Genomic DNA, 16,262 nt, shown 5'->3' on the forward strand with positions numbered 1-16,262 from the left:
CCAGTTCAAAATCTATGTCCAGGGCACTTTGCTGTCACAGTCCAAAGGGGACTAAGATGCTCGAGGAATGGAGATCCCAGCGCTCTCAAGAACAGGAAGGCTAACCTTGTGGAAGGCCAAGGCTCCGATGGGAATGTCACTAGGGACCACGGCACACTTGGCACCGCCAGAACCTTTGCTGCTTGCCAGCATCCGTATCTTTGGTTTGTAGGCCTAGGAGGAACTTCCTGGGGTAGACTTGTTGTGTCTATCAAGCAATACCTTAGTTTTCCCATTTGGGAACCGGGGACGATTGTAAATTCTAACACACTAGACAGGGCGAGGATGCCTTTGAAGAAATTTTGCCATCAAATAAACCAGTCACAGAAGGACTAGGTGCCGGCCCCTGTGCACTTCCTCTGCCCTCTCAGGAGAGGTCAGCAGTCTTTTCTGTCTCACCCATGCTAGACTCTGGTGCCTTTCTCTTGGAACACAAACTCAGGTCGGTTCTGCTTTAGAAAGAAGGGCCAGGGGGCTGGAGAGATGGCTCAGTGGTTAAGAGCATTACCTGTTCTTCCAAAGGTCCTGAGTTCAATTCCCGGCAACCACATGGTGGCTCACAACCATCTGGAATGAGGTCTAGTGCCCTCTTCTGGCTTGCAGACATACACACAGACAGAATATTGTATACATGATAAATAAATAAATATTTAAAAAAAGAAAGAAAGAAAGAAAGAAAGAAAGAAAGAAAGAAAGAAAGAAGGGCCAGATTTCAGGATCCGCCCAGTGGAGGCGTGGCCACACTAAGCCTTAGACACAACCTCAGACGCCGAGCCTGGGTTTTGTTTTGTTTTGTTTTTTTCAGAGTTTGGCCAGTTACGGAATTGGTTTCTGCCGCCTGTGCCATGGTCCTGGAGCTCTATCTAGACCTGCTGTCCCAGCCCTGTCGCGCCATTTATATCTTCGCCAAGAAAAACGGCATCCCGTTCCAGATGCAAACGGTGGATCTGCGCAAGGGTGGGCAGGGCCTGGGCTTTGGAGAGCTGAGAGATGGGGGAGGCACGCCCAGTTTAGGGGATTCCTTTCTGCACCGCCCCCTTCCTAGGTTTTTTTCTGGTTTAGAGACCAAGTGAGAAAAGAGCCACCAGGGAGACCCCGAAAACTCTGCTGTTCCGTGGAATAGACTGCCCGGTCGGCATGCTATTCGGTTTCCACAGGTCCTGGGCGGAGCCTCCTCCCTGCTGGTCTTTGAGGGAGCCCCAAGCTCGGCAAGACAGGGTTGTAGCAGAATGGTGTTGCTTAAGTTGCTGTGGCATCCGCACGCTGTCTCACGGCTTGTCTCTCAGTCTGAAACTTCACCTCCCTGCCCCCAGGCGCTGCCCCTGCAGAGTCTGATGTAGGGTGTTGTGGGTTGGGGGACCGACAAAGTTGGCTCAAGTTGGCTGTCAAAAATAAGGGTGCAGAGGGAGACAGATTTCCACCAGGAAAAGAAAAGAGGGTGACAGCCAAGGGAGTGGGAAATACTGAGGTCTGTTGGGCTGAGCAGCAAAGACATAATCGTAGAGACGTTCATCTGGCTTCATCAACAGGAAGAAAATGAATCTAGGCTAATTCAAGCAGAGGCCAGGGTTTCAGGGGACACTGGGAACTCTTTGCAGGGCTGTCTCAGGGGCAAGTCCCTGGAGGACCTGTCAATAGAGTGTGAAGTCTGTTTGTGTCAAGGGCAGGGGCAGCTTACTCTCCTCTCAAGGCAGTCCTGCCTGCACTTCCCATCTAGCTCCCATTAGCCGGCAGCCTAGTTCCAAGAAGAACCATGAATTTAGTGTTTGGCCCATGCTATCAGAGGCCCAGTGTTCTACTCCCATCCCCTTATACTGGACTATCTGCAGGTGAGCACCTCAGCGATGCATTTGCCCAGGTGAACCCCATGATGAAGGTACCAGCCATGAAGGACAATGACTTCACCTTGGGCGAGAGGTAAAGGGGTGCTGGGGGCTTTTGGCAAGCTTTACTGGAATCGGCCTGTTGTAACCCTCTATGTTATAAACTACAGAGCTGGAGCAGGAGGGCCGGCTCAGTGCGATGGCCCAGTGCTTAAGAGCACCCACCGCTCTTGCAGAGGACCTGGATTTGGTTCCAGCACCCATAAGAGGCAGCTTACAGCCACAGCCATTCATAGCTCCAGTTCTGGGGATCCACTGCCCTCATAGTGTCTGTGTGCATGCAAACTCATGCAGACACACACTTGGAACCTAAACTCCCTAGAGCAATGGTTCTCAACCTTTCTAAGCCGTGATCCTTTAATACAGTTCCTCATCCTGTGGTGACCCCCCAACCATAACATTATTTTCATTGCTACTTCATAACTGTAATTTATATAATTTTTAAATATTTAAATAATTACATAATTATTTAATTTAATCATATGATTTAAACAATTATATTAAAATATATAATGTATATAATTTATATAAAATATATTGTTTATTATATTATTATTATGAATAATAATGTAAATACCTGATATTTACAATGGTCTTAGGCAACCCCCATGAAAGGGTCGTTATACCCCAAATGGGGCCACACCTGCAGCTGAGAACCTCTGCCCTAGAGGCCAAGGGCTGCTGTGTCTCATATCCTACAGAGTGGGTGCTGGAACCTAGGACGCTGCCCACCCACTGCCCAAGTTCACTGAGCTGGTTTTGGGGAAGATAATACATCTACTTGACTTCTGTACCAGGCTGTGGTTGTTGATTAAAATACCCTGGGTCAGGGAAGGTGGGACACTTACCCCACCATGGGCGCTATCCTCTAGCCCAGCTGGTGTAAACAGGGCCTGTAGCATCAGGGCTTCCTGGACTCTCAAGTACTGAGGTCCCAGGGGCTCCCTTATGAGATAAAGATGTTTTTTATATCCTGGCATGTCCCAAGACGGTGCAACGTCCCTCTTCAGAGAAGCTAAACCTTTTTCTCAGTTCTGTCTCTTTTGTCACAGAAGTCACCTGTCCCTTAGCAAGGGGAATCTAGAGTATATGCTTTTGAGCTCGTTTCTGGTGTCTCATGATCAACATAGTCCAACAAAGACACCGCCATTCCTTAGCTTTCTGAGATTCTGGCCTCATGGTAGAGGTACCGGCTGTAGCCATGTTTATTGCCACAACTCTATGGCATTTCAAGGTCCCTGCCAGGAAGCAAGCTGCAGCAGTCTGCTCACAAACCACACTCAAATGCTCTGTAGCTGGACCTCCTGCCTGAAAGACTCAGAGTTTGCCCTGGCAGGATGGCCCAGAAAGCCAGCATTTTAAAATGGCACAGCTTTTTTTCCTGGTACGGCTGAAAACCAAAAAGCAACGAGTTAGCTTTCATCAACACCATTTAAATGTTTCATGGCAGGGCCTCTTAAAAGAGCTGCAAGGTTTTACAGCTAAAGCTGAGTCAGGAAGCCTTTCTTAAATGAGAGTGCTTGCCTCTAGCAAACAGAGCCCACCTGAGAAAATGCTGCTATCAATAAGCTGTGCTTAACTCTATTCTTTTTTGTCTAGAATTACTTCCCAAGCTTTGTCACACTTTTTGTGGATGCAGCTGTCCACGTGGGTGCCATTTGTCGACTGAGTTTTGTGTCCCACCCCGTTCCCGCAGTCATTATGTCCCAAAGAAATCACATAGAGGTCTACATTAGTTATAAATGGATTGGCTCATTATCTCAGTCCTCTTATTAACTTTTATAACTTGTATTAGTTTATTATTCTTATCTGTGCTAGCCACATGGCTCGGTACCTTTTTCAGCGAAGCAGTCACATCTTGCTTCTTCTGTGGCTGGATCAGGATTGCTGAGAGTTCCCTTTCTAAATGACTCAGTTGGTCTAAACTTCTTCCAGGCAGCGTGGCTGGAATTTTCATATGACCACAACTGGCCTGTCTTCAAGTGTCCTTTAGAGTCCATCTTCACAGTAGCTGGCATAACCCAAGGCAGGAAGAGAGTTCCAGGCAGTCTTCTCTGTGTTATGGTTCCGGGATCTTACAGTGCCTCAAGCATCTGAGTAAGATTTTAAAGAACCAACCTGACCCTTCCCATAAGGAGTACCACAAGGGACAGAGGGATAGGCATACGACTCATGCCCACCGCCCAGAGGGTGAAGCAAGAGGATTTGGGGTTTGAGGTTAGCCTAGGCTGTCTCAAAGAACAAAGGGAGACTTGTGAGCGCCTTTTGGGACTACCAGGCCATCTGAGGCTGTCGGATAAGAGTGGACATAGAATAAAACAAAACCACGTTTCCTCAAAGCTCTGCTTTGGGCGCCTCTTCTCCAGGAAGCTGTGGGGCCCTGTACTCAGAAACTCAACCCTTGACGGGACACACTCAATGGTGAGATTTTTGCCTGGTGGTAGAATTGTCTTGAGCGTTGACCTCAGGAAGACAAGACTCAATTCTGATACTAAGAACTGGGTGTCCCTGCGGAACAAGGCTCTTCCATTTTCTGAACCTACTTTCCATGTTCTGAAAAAGAGGCTCAGACTGGCAAATTGTTAGAAAAATCAGAAAAGGTAGGGGCTGGAGAGATGGCTCGGCAGTTCATAGCATTGGCTACTCTTCTAGAGGGCCTGAGTTTAATCCCCATCAAACTACATGGCATCACAACCATCTGTAATGAGATTGCATGCCTTCTCTGGAATGCAGGCAAACATGCGGACAGAGTACTCACACACACACACACACACACACACACACACACACACACACATAGATATATCTTTAAAAAATGAAAGCCAGGCGATGGTGGCGCACGCCTTTAATCCCAGCACTCGGGAGGCAGAGACAGGCGGATCTCTGTGAGTTCGAGGCCAGCCTGGTCTACAAGAGCTAGTTCCAGGACAGGAACCAAAAGCTACGGAGAAACCCTGTCTCGAAAAATCCAAAAAATAAAATAAAATTAAATAAAAAACGAAAGTACTGGGCATCGAGTCAACCCAGTGGCATTTGACCAGCCGCCTTGCTCCTCTGCTTACACAGTGTGGCCATCCTGCTCTACCTGACACACAAGTATAAGGTTCCTGACCACTGGTACCCCCAAGACCTGCAGGCCCGTGCTCGTGTGGATGAGTACCTGGCATGGCAGCATACAGCCCTTCGGAGAAGCTGCCTCCGGGCCCTGTGGCATAAGGTGAGACTGGAAATGTGGGGGAAGGGAAGAAAGTAAAGATGTCACCCCAAAGAGACTCAGGCTACAGCAACTCATTTTCAGTTTGGTATTTTCCAGTGTCTCGCCTCTAGTTTAACTAATCCTGTTGTGCCCAGGTTGTTATTCAAGACCATCTTTACTTGAGACATTTATTTTATTATTTTTTAATGATGTATTTATTTTTTATTTTGTGCACATTGGTGTTTTGCCATGGGTATCAGATCCCCTGGAACTGGAATTACAGACAGTTGTGAGCGGCCACGTGAGTGCTGGGAATTGAACCAAGGTCCTCTGGAAGAGCAGTCAGTGCTCTTAACCCCTAAGCCATCTCTCCAGCCCCTGAGACATTTATTTTTTATTTGTAGAAATACTATTTTGTTGTTTTTGTAGCATTGCATTTCTCAGCCAAAATTTACCATCTGTCACACACTTTGGTATCTTCTATTTGAAGTTTCTGAATATATTTGTTACCACTACTTACTTTATTTGCTGTGTATATGTCCCAGGAGCCATCTTGTGCGTGTGGAAGTAAAGGAAAGCTCTGGGAAATCCATCTTGGTGAGGCAGACTGTCCTTCGTCTCCGCCGCTGTGCTGTGTGCTCCAGGATATCTGACCTCTGACCTTTGAGCTTCTGTCTCAGGCAGTTCTCCTGTTCTTCCATCTCACTGTAGAGAGCTGGGGTTACACCACACTTGTCTTTTTACGAAGGTTCTGGAGACTGAACCGAGATGGTTAGGGTTGTCAGGCTTGCCCAGCTAGGACTTTCATCTTCTGAGCTATCTGTTACCATTACCTAAATGTCCTCTTCAGTTTAGCTGGTAAGCTAGCTTAGTGGTAGAATACTTGTGTAACAAGCACAGTGTCTTAGGTTCAAGTCTCAGCTCCTGGCATGTGTGAGTGTGGGAGTGTGTGTATGTATGCGTGTGTGCACATGTGTGTGCGTGCGTGTGCATGTGTGTGTGTCCTTTGTCAGCTCATTTCAGCATTCAGGTCCTCTGTGGGTCTGTTTTTACTGGTTGTTCTTTCTGTTCTTGATTGCAGGTCACATTTTCCTCCTGTCTCTCATGTTTCATAATTTACTGTTCCATCCCATACATTGCCTGCTAGCATAGTTGAAAATAATACAAAGGAATATATTTTTTGAAAAAGTCAAAGAACACCTATATCTTGGAGGTAGGAATGACTCTTTGCAGCAGGTCTTTGGAAAGTAAGCACAGAAAATAGACTGGGTCTGGAGAGATGGCTGCTATTTTCCACTGTCTTATTTTTTATTTCACTGATTCTTTGATTGTGTTTAAGTTATTGTTAAGCTCATTTAATAATACTTCTTTGGAGATAAGTATTTAAGTATTTTTCATTGTTAGAAATTCCATATATTTAGCCAGGTGGTGGTGGTGGTGGTGGCTCACTCCTTTACTCCCAGCACTCGGGAGGCAGAGGCAGGGGGATCTCTGTGAGCTCGAGGCCAGCCTGGTCTACAGAGCGAGTTCCAGGACAGGCTCCAAAGCTATAGGGAGAAACACTCTCTTGAAACCCTGCCCCCACCCACCACACACACACACACACACACACACACACACACACACACTAGAAAGAAAGAAAGAAATTCCATATATTTAACCACAAAGTCTGAAACCCTTTCAGAGGGCATCCTCAACAGATATCTTGGTGAGAGCTCTAAAGGGAGCCAGGGGAGGAAAGTTAGGTCACCCTGCTCAGAACGGGGAGTTAGCGTTTAATGGGAACCAAGGTGGAGACAGATGGCAGTCATGGTTGTGTGGCAACATGAGCATACGTAGCTTTGTACACTGAAGTGTGTACTTTGAAATACATCCTGTGGAACATGGAGTTGCTGATCTCAAAGTCAAACAAATTGAAGTTGGCAGAGGCTGTGAAAAAGGAGTCTTTGTAAGCTGGATATAGTGGCAGAAGCCTGTAATCCTAGTGTTTGGGACTGAGGCAGGAGGACAGCTGTGAGTTTGAGGTCAGCCTGTGCCCTAAGTAATATTTCATCATCATCATCATCATCATCATCATCATCATCATCATCATCACCATCATCATTATTTCTTTCTTCTCTTCTTCCCTCTTCTCCTCCTCCCTCTCGTCTCTTTCCTTATCTCTCTTTCTATATTCATGTGCTCATGCTGAGCTATACTATCCTCAGCACTTAGCTCTATGTAGCCCAGGCTATCCAGGAAAATATGATCCATAATTGATTCCAGAAAAGCAAGAACTCTTGCTTCCCAGGTGCTGGCTTGCATCTCAACTCTGCCTGGTGTCCACGTTATCCTCTTGTAAATGCCTTCATGCTGCCGCCCTCTTTCCTCTCCCCCTAAAGCCAGGAGTTAAGGCTTTAACAGATCGCTGTTGATTCCCTTCAGGATTGACTGTGTTGATCGGTCTTAGGCCAGTTACAACGTAGCCCATGCATTGTCAGGCTTTGAAGCAACCTCTTGGCGTTAATGATCCAGGCCTGAGAGACAGTGCCCATTTCCCCTTCAGCCTGACAAGTTAAAGGAAAATTTCTAACCTCTACATAGGAAGTAAGTACACTTTTGGAGTTGTTTGTGATTTGGGAATGCTACAGAAGCAAAGTGGCTTCCTCCCTCCAGTGGAGACCAAAACAAACAAACAAAACAACAAAAAAAAAATCACAAATGGCCATTGTGTAAAAGTTTCGTTAGCTGTTACGATGGTTAATCTTGGTTGTCAACTTGATAGCGTCTAGAATCCTCTGAGAGAAGAACATCTGGGAACATCTGGGGGATTGTTTTGATTAGGTTGATTGAGATGAGAAGACCCCTTCACTGTGGGCAGCGCCGTTTCCTGCACTGGGATTGTATTAAAAAAGAGAAAATGGAGCCCAAAGCAAAAGCTCAAGAGCACTGGCTGCTCTTCCAGAGGCCCCAGGTTTGGTTCTGGGCATCCATATGACTGTTGCAGTCCCGGAGAATTTGATGGATTTCCTCTTGTGCCCTCTGTGGGCACTAGATATATATATGGTGCCCGGACCTAGATGTGGAGAAAACACTCGCACACATAAAATAAAAATAAAATCTTCAAAAGATTGTGAGGAGTGGGAGATCGAATATGAGCTGAGCACATCCATCCCTCTGTGTAGACATGATGTGACCATTCCCTGGAGCTCCTGCTGCCACGGCCTTCCCATCGTGATGGTTGAGCCTGGCTCCTTCCGCTCCTTTTGGGAGAGTGTTCGATGCCATTTAGCCGCCTGTGGATTTGGCTATTGAGCGGCCTGGACCAGTCATTCTTCAGTGACAGTTCTAAGTGGGAGTTGGCCAGGAGACGAGGAAGTAAAGAAGACAGATAGGAAAGCTGGGGTCGTGAGGTCCTGAACAAGCTGTCTTTTCTGCCAAGCAAGCTTATTAAGGAGTATGAATGTTTCCGGGGGAGAAACAGAGCAGAGTCAGCAGAAACTGTCACGCAATGGGACGGAAGCCAGCAGGAGGCTAATCAAGAGATGTTGCATAAAGGGAACACAGGATGTCTCAACAGCATTGCAGACCAAGTACATAGCGGCCTTGGGACACATAACTCCAGTGTCTTTGTGGGGAAAAGCCAAGTTCCCAGGAACTGAAAACCTTAACTTCTTCGAGATCTTATCCCCAGCCCCAAACTGGCCTTGCTAAGTCTGCTCTTGGGCAAGACACAAAACTAGGTTCCTCTTGTCCTTTCATTGGGGCCTCTGAGAAAGCCTGGGGTGGATCAGTACAGCTCTCAACAATTAAGATTTTGAATTGGCCAGGCAGTGGTGGAACACGCCTTTAATCCCAGCACTCGGGAGGCAGAGGCAGGTGGATCTCTGTGAGTTCGAGCCCAGTATGGTATACATAGCAAGTTTCAGGACAGGCTCCATAGCTACCCGTCTCGAAAAACCAATAAATAAATAAATAATGTGTTGTTTGAAATTAGACACCGTGGAGGCTAGAGAAAGCCACTTTGCCAGTAATATTGCTGAATGTACCGTCCTTCCAGACTCAATGTTCAAGACTTTGTCTTGGTCCAGTGGAGATAATTCCAAAGATGGTTTTAGCTGAGTTTGGTGATGGTGCCGGCTACAATCCCAGCACTTGAGAGGTGGAGGCAGGAAGACTGTGGGCATAGCATGGGCTACATAGTATGATAGTCTCTAAAAAAAGAGAGGCAGGGGAGGAGACAATTTCTTAGGAAGATTACACAAGAGTCACAAAACTGGACATCAGAAGCTGAAAATAAATTATTTTCTGGTGGCGCAAAGGGACCCCAGTTTGGAGCTGGGTGTGGTGGCGCACACCCGACCAAGTTTTTGGGAGGCAGAGGCAGAGAGAAACACACACAGAAGGACCTGGAGTTCAAGGGCCAACCTCAGCTATATTCATAGCATGGGCTACATGAGGCTCTGTCTCAAAATAAAAACAAAACAAAACCTCTAGTTTAGGTCAAATAAAATATGTCTCACAAGACTCCATGACATTTCAGCTATTAGCTGTTTTGTATGATTAAGCTACAGGGGAAAATCAATTTTATGGATTAATACTACTAGTGGGGCAATAGCGATAAGGCTTATATTAAACTTCCTTATCTAGCTGATTCTATCCGTTCAAAGTTCAGTCCTGGAACTTATGTAACCAGCCTGGCCATTCACCTGTGCACAAAGCGATGGCTTTTTTTTTTAATTTTTTATTTTTTTTGGGTTTTTCAGGATAGTGTTTCTCTGTAGCTTTTGGAGCCTGTCTTGGAGCTAGCTCTTGTAGACCAGGCTGGCCTTTTATTCTGGCCTTCCCATACTGCTTGCTTTGACTCACCTGCTCCTCCACTTTCTTCCCTTGTCTTCCTTCTCTACCCTTGCTGATCCCCTACCCCTGCTCTTAAAACTTACATATTTGTCTGTTTATTGTGGCTTTTGTGTGGGCACACGCACATGTGCGCTGGAGGGTGGTGTGTGCCTCGGTGCCAGGGTGACGTCAGAGCACAGCTTTTGGGAGCTGGCTTTTTCCTACCAGGTAGGTCTTAGGGACAGAACCCAGTTCATCAAGTTTGGCAGTTCATGTCATGCATATCCCGTCACTCTGTTTTTCCTTACTCCCATTTCCCTAAGATTTCTTCTCCTATCATGCATGGCCCTCTTTCTACTATTATGAACAACATGCATGGACGTGCGTGCATACACACATATGTGCGCACAATATTTGTGTTTCTGAGTTTGGCTCATTTTGCTTAAAATAACAATTTTCAATTGTGTCTGTTTTCTAACTAATGTTATGATTTCATTTTTCCTCATAGCTGATAAACCCCCAGAGTTCTGTTTTTATCATTCTGTTTGTACTTTTCTATGGTATCTCCATAATGACTTCCATAATGGCTGTAGGAGGCTATGTTCCCACTAGCAGCACGTGAGAAATCTTTCCCAACATCCCCATCAGCATCTATGGTCATTTAGCCTCTCTCTGTTTTAATTCATTTAATGCATTTGTGTGTGTTTATTACATGTGCGAGATCATGTATGTAGAGTGTCTTCCCTACCTACATCCTGAGCCAGGGCCCCTCGCTGGACCTGGAGTTCCCGTAACGTTTTCATGTGGGTGCTGGGGATCTGGTTAGGTTCTCAAGCTCATGTGCCGATCACTTTCCCAACTGAGCTGTCTCCCCAGACCCTATCATAGTTCCTTATTTGTTTGTTTGTTTGTTTCGGCGCTAGCTGTTCTGACTGCAGTGAGATGTAATCTCTCAAAGCAGGTTTATATTTCCCTGATGCTAAGGCTGTTGAAAAGCCCGTTTTGTTCTTCCCTTTTTTATTGAGAATTTTATAAATGCATACAATGTGTTTTGATCAAATTCATCCCATTTTCTCCTCTCTAATACCTCCCCCCCCCACCCCAACACTTTTTCCTACCAAACTCATGTGCTTTTTGTTTGTGTTTGCTTTGCCCACTGAGTCCACTTGGTGCTGCCTGGATGTGCATGGATACGGGACCAACTGCAGGCTCTGCTTTTCAAGCCTATTCCCTTTGAAGGTCTTCTTTGGAGGGCTGTATTCTCAGTTCACTTGGTTGGTTGGAATTTCTTAGTGTTTCCTTGTTGCAGTTCGTTGTATTAGTTTAGAATCTAGAAGCTGTACACGCTGTCTGGTGTATAGCTGGCAGATTTTCTTCCGTCCTGCGGACTGTCTGTCTACTCCAGTGATTGTTTCCTTTGCTTCGCGTTTGTCAAGTTTTCAGGATTATCCTTTACTACAGGAGTCCTCAGAAAGTCCTTGTCTAGGCCTATATCTTGAAGTGTTTTACTTAGGAATCTTTTTTCTTTTTCTCTGCCAGTTTCAATGTCTGAGGTCTTATTGTTGGGTCTGGGGGGGGGGGGTTGTGCAAAGGTGGGGGAGAGACCACCAAAGTCCCCTAAACCGGGAGCAAACTTTATTCCAGGAAGAAGAAAAGAATCAAATCTCCATGGGACACAAAAGCTTATCAGCTAGCTGAGACCGCAGCCAGAGATGGACTTGTCTGCCTGTGGCCATGGGCTCTTTCCGAGCTCCTCTTTTTATAGCAAGAAGCAGGAATTAGGCATGAACAAAAGAAGTTTTACAGTCTTAGGTAAAACTCAGGTACAAATTGCCTTTTTTACAATTTCCATTGAAGGGTTTTTCAGTTGATCTAGTGTTTGTATTTTGCCCGTTGCTTCTCTCTGGCACTTCCTGCTGGTGTTTACCAAAGCTCTACACTCCCCCCTGATCCTGCCCGTTTTGCGTAGCAGGGAAGGGTATGGGAAAATGAAAAACCGAAAAGTCAGGTGCATCCGATCACTGAAAGGTTAAATCGGTTCATATCAATTGCTGGCCATGAGTAGCCAGGGGGATTATCTAAAAGCTGACCTTCAATTTGCAGAGGGCCGCTTCAGCCTTGCAGACAGAACTGTGGGTTGAAAAGCAAACTAACCCACTGTTAATAGTTAATGTTTAAACTGCTGACAGCTTGCTTTCCTTCTCCTAGGCTTACAACTTTAGGTTTCTTTATTTCTATATTCTTATTCTACATTTCTATTCTTACTCTGACTCCTCATTATGCCAATGTCTTTGATCCATGTTGAATTTATTCTTGTACAGGGTAAAAGTTATCAATCTAGTTCCATCCTTTTACAAATGGATATCTGCTTTTGCTCAGCACGCCTTGTTGTGGTGGCTTTTTATCCTATCTACGTTTTTAACCCTTTCATTAGGAGTTAGGAGACTGTAGCCGCGCGGGTTTGTTTCTGGGTTCTCTATTTTATACATTGGCATATATTGGCATATACGGCTCCTTTTGTACCAGTGTCGTGCTGTTTTTGTTACTGTAGCTCTGTAGGTTAGTTTGAGACCGGGCACTGTGATACCTTCAGTATTGCTCTTCTGCTTGGGATTGCTTCAGTTAGGGTCTTTGGTGCTTCCATATGATCTCGTGTTTTCCTTGTCCCTTGGCTGTATGAAGAGGCTGTCTGAGTGACCGACCCACATTATTCCTGTTGTGAGAGCATGTGATATTTGTAAGACAAAAGAACCACTTATTCTCAACAATGTATGGCACATGACCGTGGTTCCTAACCTAGCTTCTTTCCTCAAAAATAATTCGTTCTATTTATTTTTCAGGTTCCCATTTCAGTCATTCATAAAGAATGATTCTTTCTGAGGCCCAGTCAACCAGAGGTGTGGAAACAGGACTATTTATTTCTAAACAAAAGAATCACTTGGGTGACCTTTCCCTGCAGGTCTGAACAGGTCCCAAAGGAAGGGGCACAGGCCCAAAAGGCAGCTCCCGACTTGGGAGACTTGACTTCCTGCTCCCAAGGCTCATCTGGCGCCAATTCCTTATTTTGTCTATCTACCCACCAGGTGATGTTCCCTGTTTTCCTGGGTGAGCGGGTTCCTTCTGAGACGCTGGCAGCCACACTGGCGGAATTGGATGTGAACCTGCGGGTGCTCGAGGACAAGTTCCTCCAGGACAAGGCCTTCCTTGTGGGGCCCCACATCTCCCTGGCTGACTTGGTCGCCATCACAGAGCTGATGCATGTGAGTGCTGTAAAAAGAGCGCCCCCATAAGATACAGGGAGTGCTGGCTGGTTACAGAAGTCCCTGTTTTGCTAACCCTCACTAGATCTGTTCCTATGTCTCCGGAGACTCCTTCCAGATTTATGTGTGTCCTTGGCTGTTCTAGTTTGCTCCTCTGTTGCTGTCTAAAACACTAACCCAAAAACCATTTTGGGAGGAAAGGGTTTATGTGGCTTACTGGCTACACTGCAGCATGGAGGGAAGCCAAGGCAGATACTCAAGGCAGGAGCTGGAAGCAGACATCATGGAAGGATGCTGCTTACCAGCTTGTGCCCGGTGAGTGGTTTGCTCAGCTACCTTTCTTATACAGCTCCACAGCTCAGGCCCACCACCCAGGTGTGGCACCATGCACTGCGTACTGAGCCCTCCTACCCCAGTTAGCAATCAAGAAAGCACCCCCACAGACATCCCCACAGGCCAATCTGATGGAGACCATTGCTCAGTGGAAATTTGCTCTTCCTTGGTATATCTACATTTGTGTCAAGTGGGGAAAACATTGACCAGTGCAATGTTCTCCTTGTCTGCCTGACACATGAACACATCATTGTTAAACTGTCATCTTCCATTTCTTTGTCCCCAAGATCTAGGATCACAAAGCACAGTATAATTTTAAATGTCCCATAGCCTCTTAAAATGCCCGATGGTTTAAAAAGTACACGTTCCTCTTTAAAAATCCAAAATCTCACCACCAGGTGGTAGTGGCACAGGCCTTTAGTCCCAGCACTCGGGAGGCAGAGGCAGGTGGATCTTTGAGTTCAAGGCCAGCCTGGTCTACAGAGCAAGTTCCAGGACAGCCAGGGTGACACAGAGAAACCCTGTCTCAAAAAACAAACCAACAACAACAAAAATCCAGTCTCTTAACTGTGGGATGTTGTAAAATCCCAAACCAAGTTACATAATTTCTTTTTCCACAAGGGATCTTGCTTCCCAAGGGAAGAATAAGGGCATAGTTACAATCAGGCCAATGCAAAATCCAAATCCTATTGCATAAACAGTTCGGTGTCTGACATCTGAGACTCACGATCTGCTGGGATCCAGAGGGCTTTCGCGGTTGTAGTTCCCCTGCTCTGCCGTCTATAACGTACAGTCTGTCTTGTTGGCTCTGGTTGGATTCACATCACACCTGCCGCTCGCTGACCTTGGTCACCTTATAGTCCTGGCTGATCCAGTATTCTGGGGTTTTCCCTAAAGCTGAGTCTGCAGACTTCACCAATGGCCTCTCCTGGCTTCATCCAGTGTCGACGTTTAGCTGCTCTCAATGGCTCCTTCGTGCCTTCAAATCCAATACGCTGTGGGAGACTCTTACACGTTATTTGCCAGATTCTGCTGCCAGTTTGATAGGCATCCTTGGCCTACCCCACTCCTGGACCACAGCTTCTGTGTGCTGACACTGCGGAAAATACTTCCCAGATGTTGCCTGGTGATGCTGGTCTTATTAATTTCAGCTGAGTTTTCACCCCAGCTAACCAGCATCCCTTGTCCCAATGTTTCACTGCCACAGATTTTTAATAGCTCATCCTAGTGGCCCTGATAAAGTCTTTAAGGGATTCTCAACCTTCTCTTTGAAACCCTACAAACCTGGTCTCTATCATCTGCATTTCTTTCAACATTTGTTTCTCCAAACTGCCATAGAAGAGCCCATTCACCTCTGACTACTCAATGACTTTTCTACAACCCTCCCGCTAAAAACAACGCGGTCAGGACCATCACAGCAACACCCCCCTTCTGTCACCGGTTTTCATTCTGGTTTGCTTTTCTGTTCCTGTGAGAAATAACATGCTCCCCACCCCCAAACAAAACTACTTGAGAAAGAAAAAAATGTATTTCAGTTTATAGGTTATAGTCCATCATCAAGGGAAACTGGGGTAGGAGGAAGGAAGGAGCCTGAAGTCAGGAACTGAAACAGAGAGACCACAGAAGCAACCTGGCTTGCTCCCAGGCTCACACTTGGCTCACTTTCTTATATGGCCCAAGCCCATCTTCCCAGGGGCGACACCATCTGCGGTGGGCTAGGCCCTCTCACACCAGTCAACAATCAAGAAGATGCCATGCAGGCATTCCTAGAAGCCAATCTAATGGAGACAGTCCCTCGGTTGAGTGCTCTCTTTTCTACGTATGTCAAGTGAACAACCCAAACTTAGCCACAAGCTCACCCCCCCACCCCTGTTCTGTTCTCTTCCTGTTAAAGCCTATAGGTGGCGGCTGCCCTGTCTTTGAAGGGCATCCCAAGCTGGCTGCGTGGTACCATCGAGTTGAGGCAGCAGTGGGAAAGGAGCTCTTCCGTGAGGCCAATGAGGTCATCCTCAAGGCTAAGGACTCTCCTCCTGCCAACCCCATCATAAAGCAGAAGCTGATGTCTAGAGTGCTGACCATGATCCAGTGAGGGCAGACCCTCCTCCCTGCACCGCCCATGGGTGTTCACAAAACCTCACAGCACAACGGTTCTTAGGCCAGGCTCCATCTTCACCCTCTTTCCACGATAGCCACACATGACCACGACTAAATCGCTAGCTTTAACTTTTTGAGTTCGGATAATAAACCTAGCCTCGAGTTGAGCCTTAGCTTCTCTGTGTTGTTTATTTGACCTTCCTCTATTTGGGTCCAGCTATCTTTCCCAAAGACAACTCTGTTTCCCAGGCTTTGAAATCCTCCCCCCACCCCCACCCCGTGGCTGCCGAGAATGAAATCACTGATAGGCATGCTAACTCATGCGTGTAATCGAGCATTCAGAAGGATGAAGCGAGAGAATCACTGAGAGTTCAAGGCCAGCCTGGGCTACACATTGAGGATCCATTCCAGCCTGGGATACAGTGTGAGACTGTATCTCAGCAACAAAACAAGACAACAACAGACAGAGCACGCTAAATCACAAATGCCCTTCAGACTTCTGGCTCTTGGAGAATCCCATCAGCAGGTGTCTTAGCTGCAGGCATGCAAATCCATCACTTGGCCAGGCCAGCTCTTGGACATGCCCCTTCATAGATCATCAGCCTTTCCTGACCTACAGAATTGATCAAGAGGAGAAAA

At 46.5% G+C, this 16,262-nt stretch overlaps 1 protein-coding gene across 2 annotated transcripts; it reads left to right on the plus strand.

Annotated features, from left to right (window-relative positions):
• The first annotated feature begins 778 nt into the window (after window positions 1–778).
• On the plus strand, window positions 779–15,784 carry LOC121445615 (glutathione S-transferase theta-1). Of its 2 annotated transcripts, none has more exons than XM_041647759.1 (5): window positions 779–996; window positions 1,869–1,956; window positions 4,989–5,139; window positions 13,020–13,196; window positions 15,431–15,784. In XM_041647759.1, the coding sequence occupies exons 1-5, from the start codon at window positions 885–887 to the stop codon at window positions 15,575–15,577; spliced, it is 675 nt and encodes a 224-aa protein (XP_041503693.1). In that variant the 5' UTR covers window positions 779–884; the 3' UTR covers window positions 15,578–15,784. The 2 variants fall into 2 exon arrangements, with proteins under 2 accessions (XP_041503693.1, XP_041503692.1); XM_041647758.1 differs by having other exon boundaries at window positions 780–996; window positions 15,424–15,784.
• Window positions 15,785–16,262: the final 478 nt, after the last annotated feature.

The sequence above is a fragment of the Microtus oregoni genome, unplaced genomic scaffold (assembly GCF_018167655.1).
Source record: "Microtus oregoni isolate MIOR12 unplaced genomic scaffold, Mior012 000229F_ref0000137, whole genome shotgun sequence".
Classification (NCBI taxonomy): domain Eukaryota; kingdom Metazoa; phylum Chordata; class Mammalia; order Rodentia; family Cricetidae; genus Microtus; species Microtus oregoni.

Excerpts from the sequence above, each read along its gene's own strand:
- LOC121445615 (XM_041647758.1), top strand. The coding sequence starts at position 885 with ATGGTCCTGGAGCTCTATCTAGACCTGCTGTCCCAGCCCTGTCGCGCC. Across the intron at positions 1,957-4,988 it reads GACTTCACCTTGGGCGAGAG|TGTGGCCATCCTGCTCTACC; the intron begins GTAAAGGGGTGC and ends CTGCTTACACAG. Across the intron at positions 13,197-15,423 it reads CCATCACAGAGCTGATGCAT|CCTATAGGTGGCGGCTGCCC; the intron begins GTGAGTGCTGTA and ends TTCCTGTTAAAG.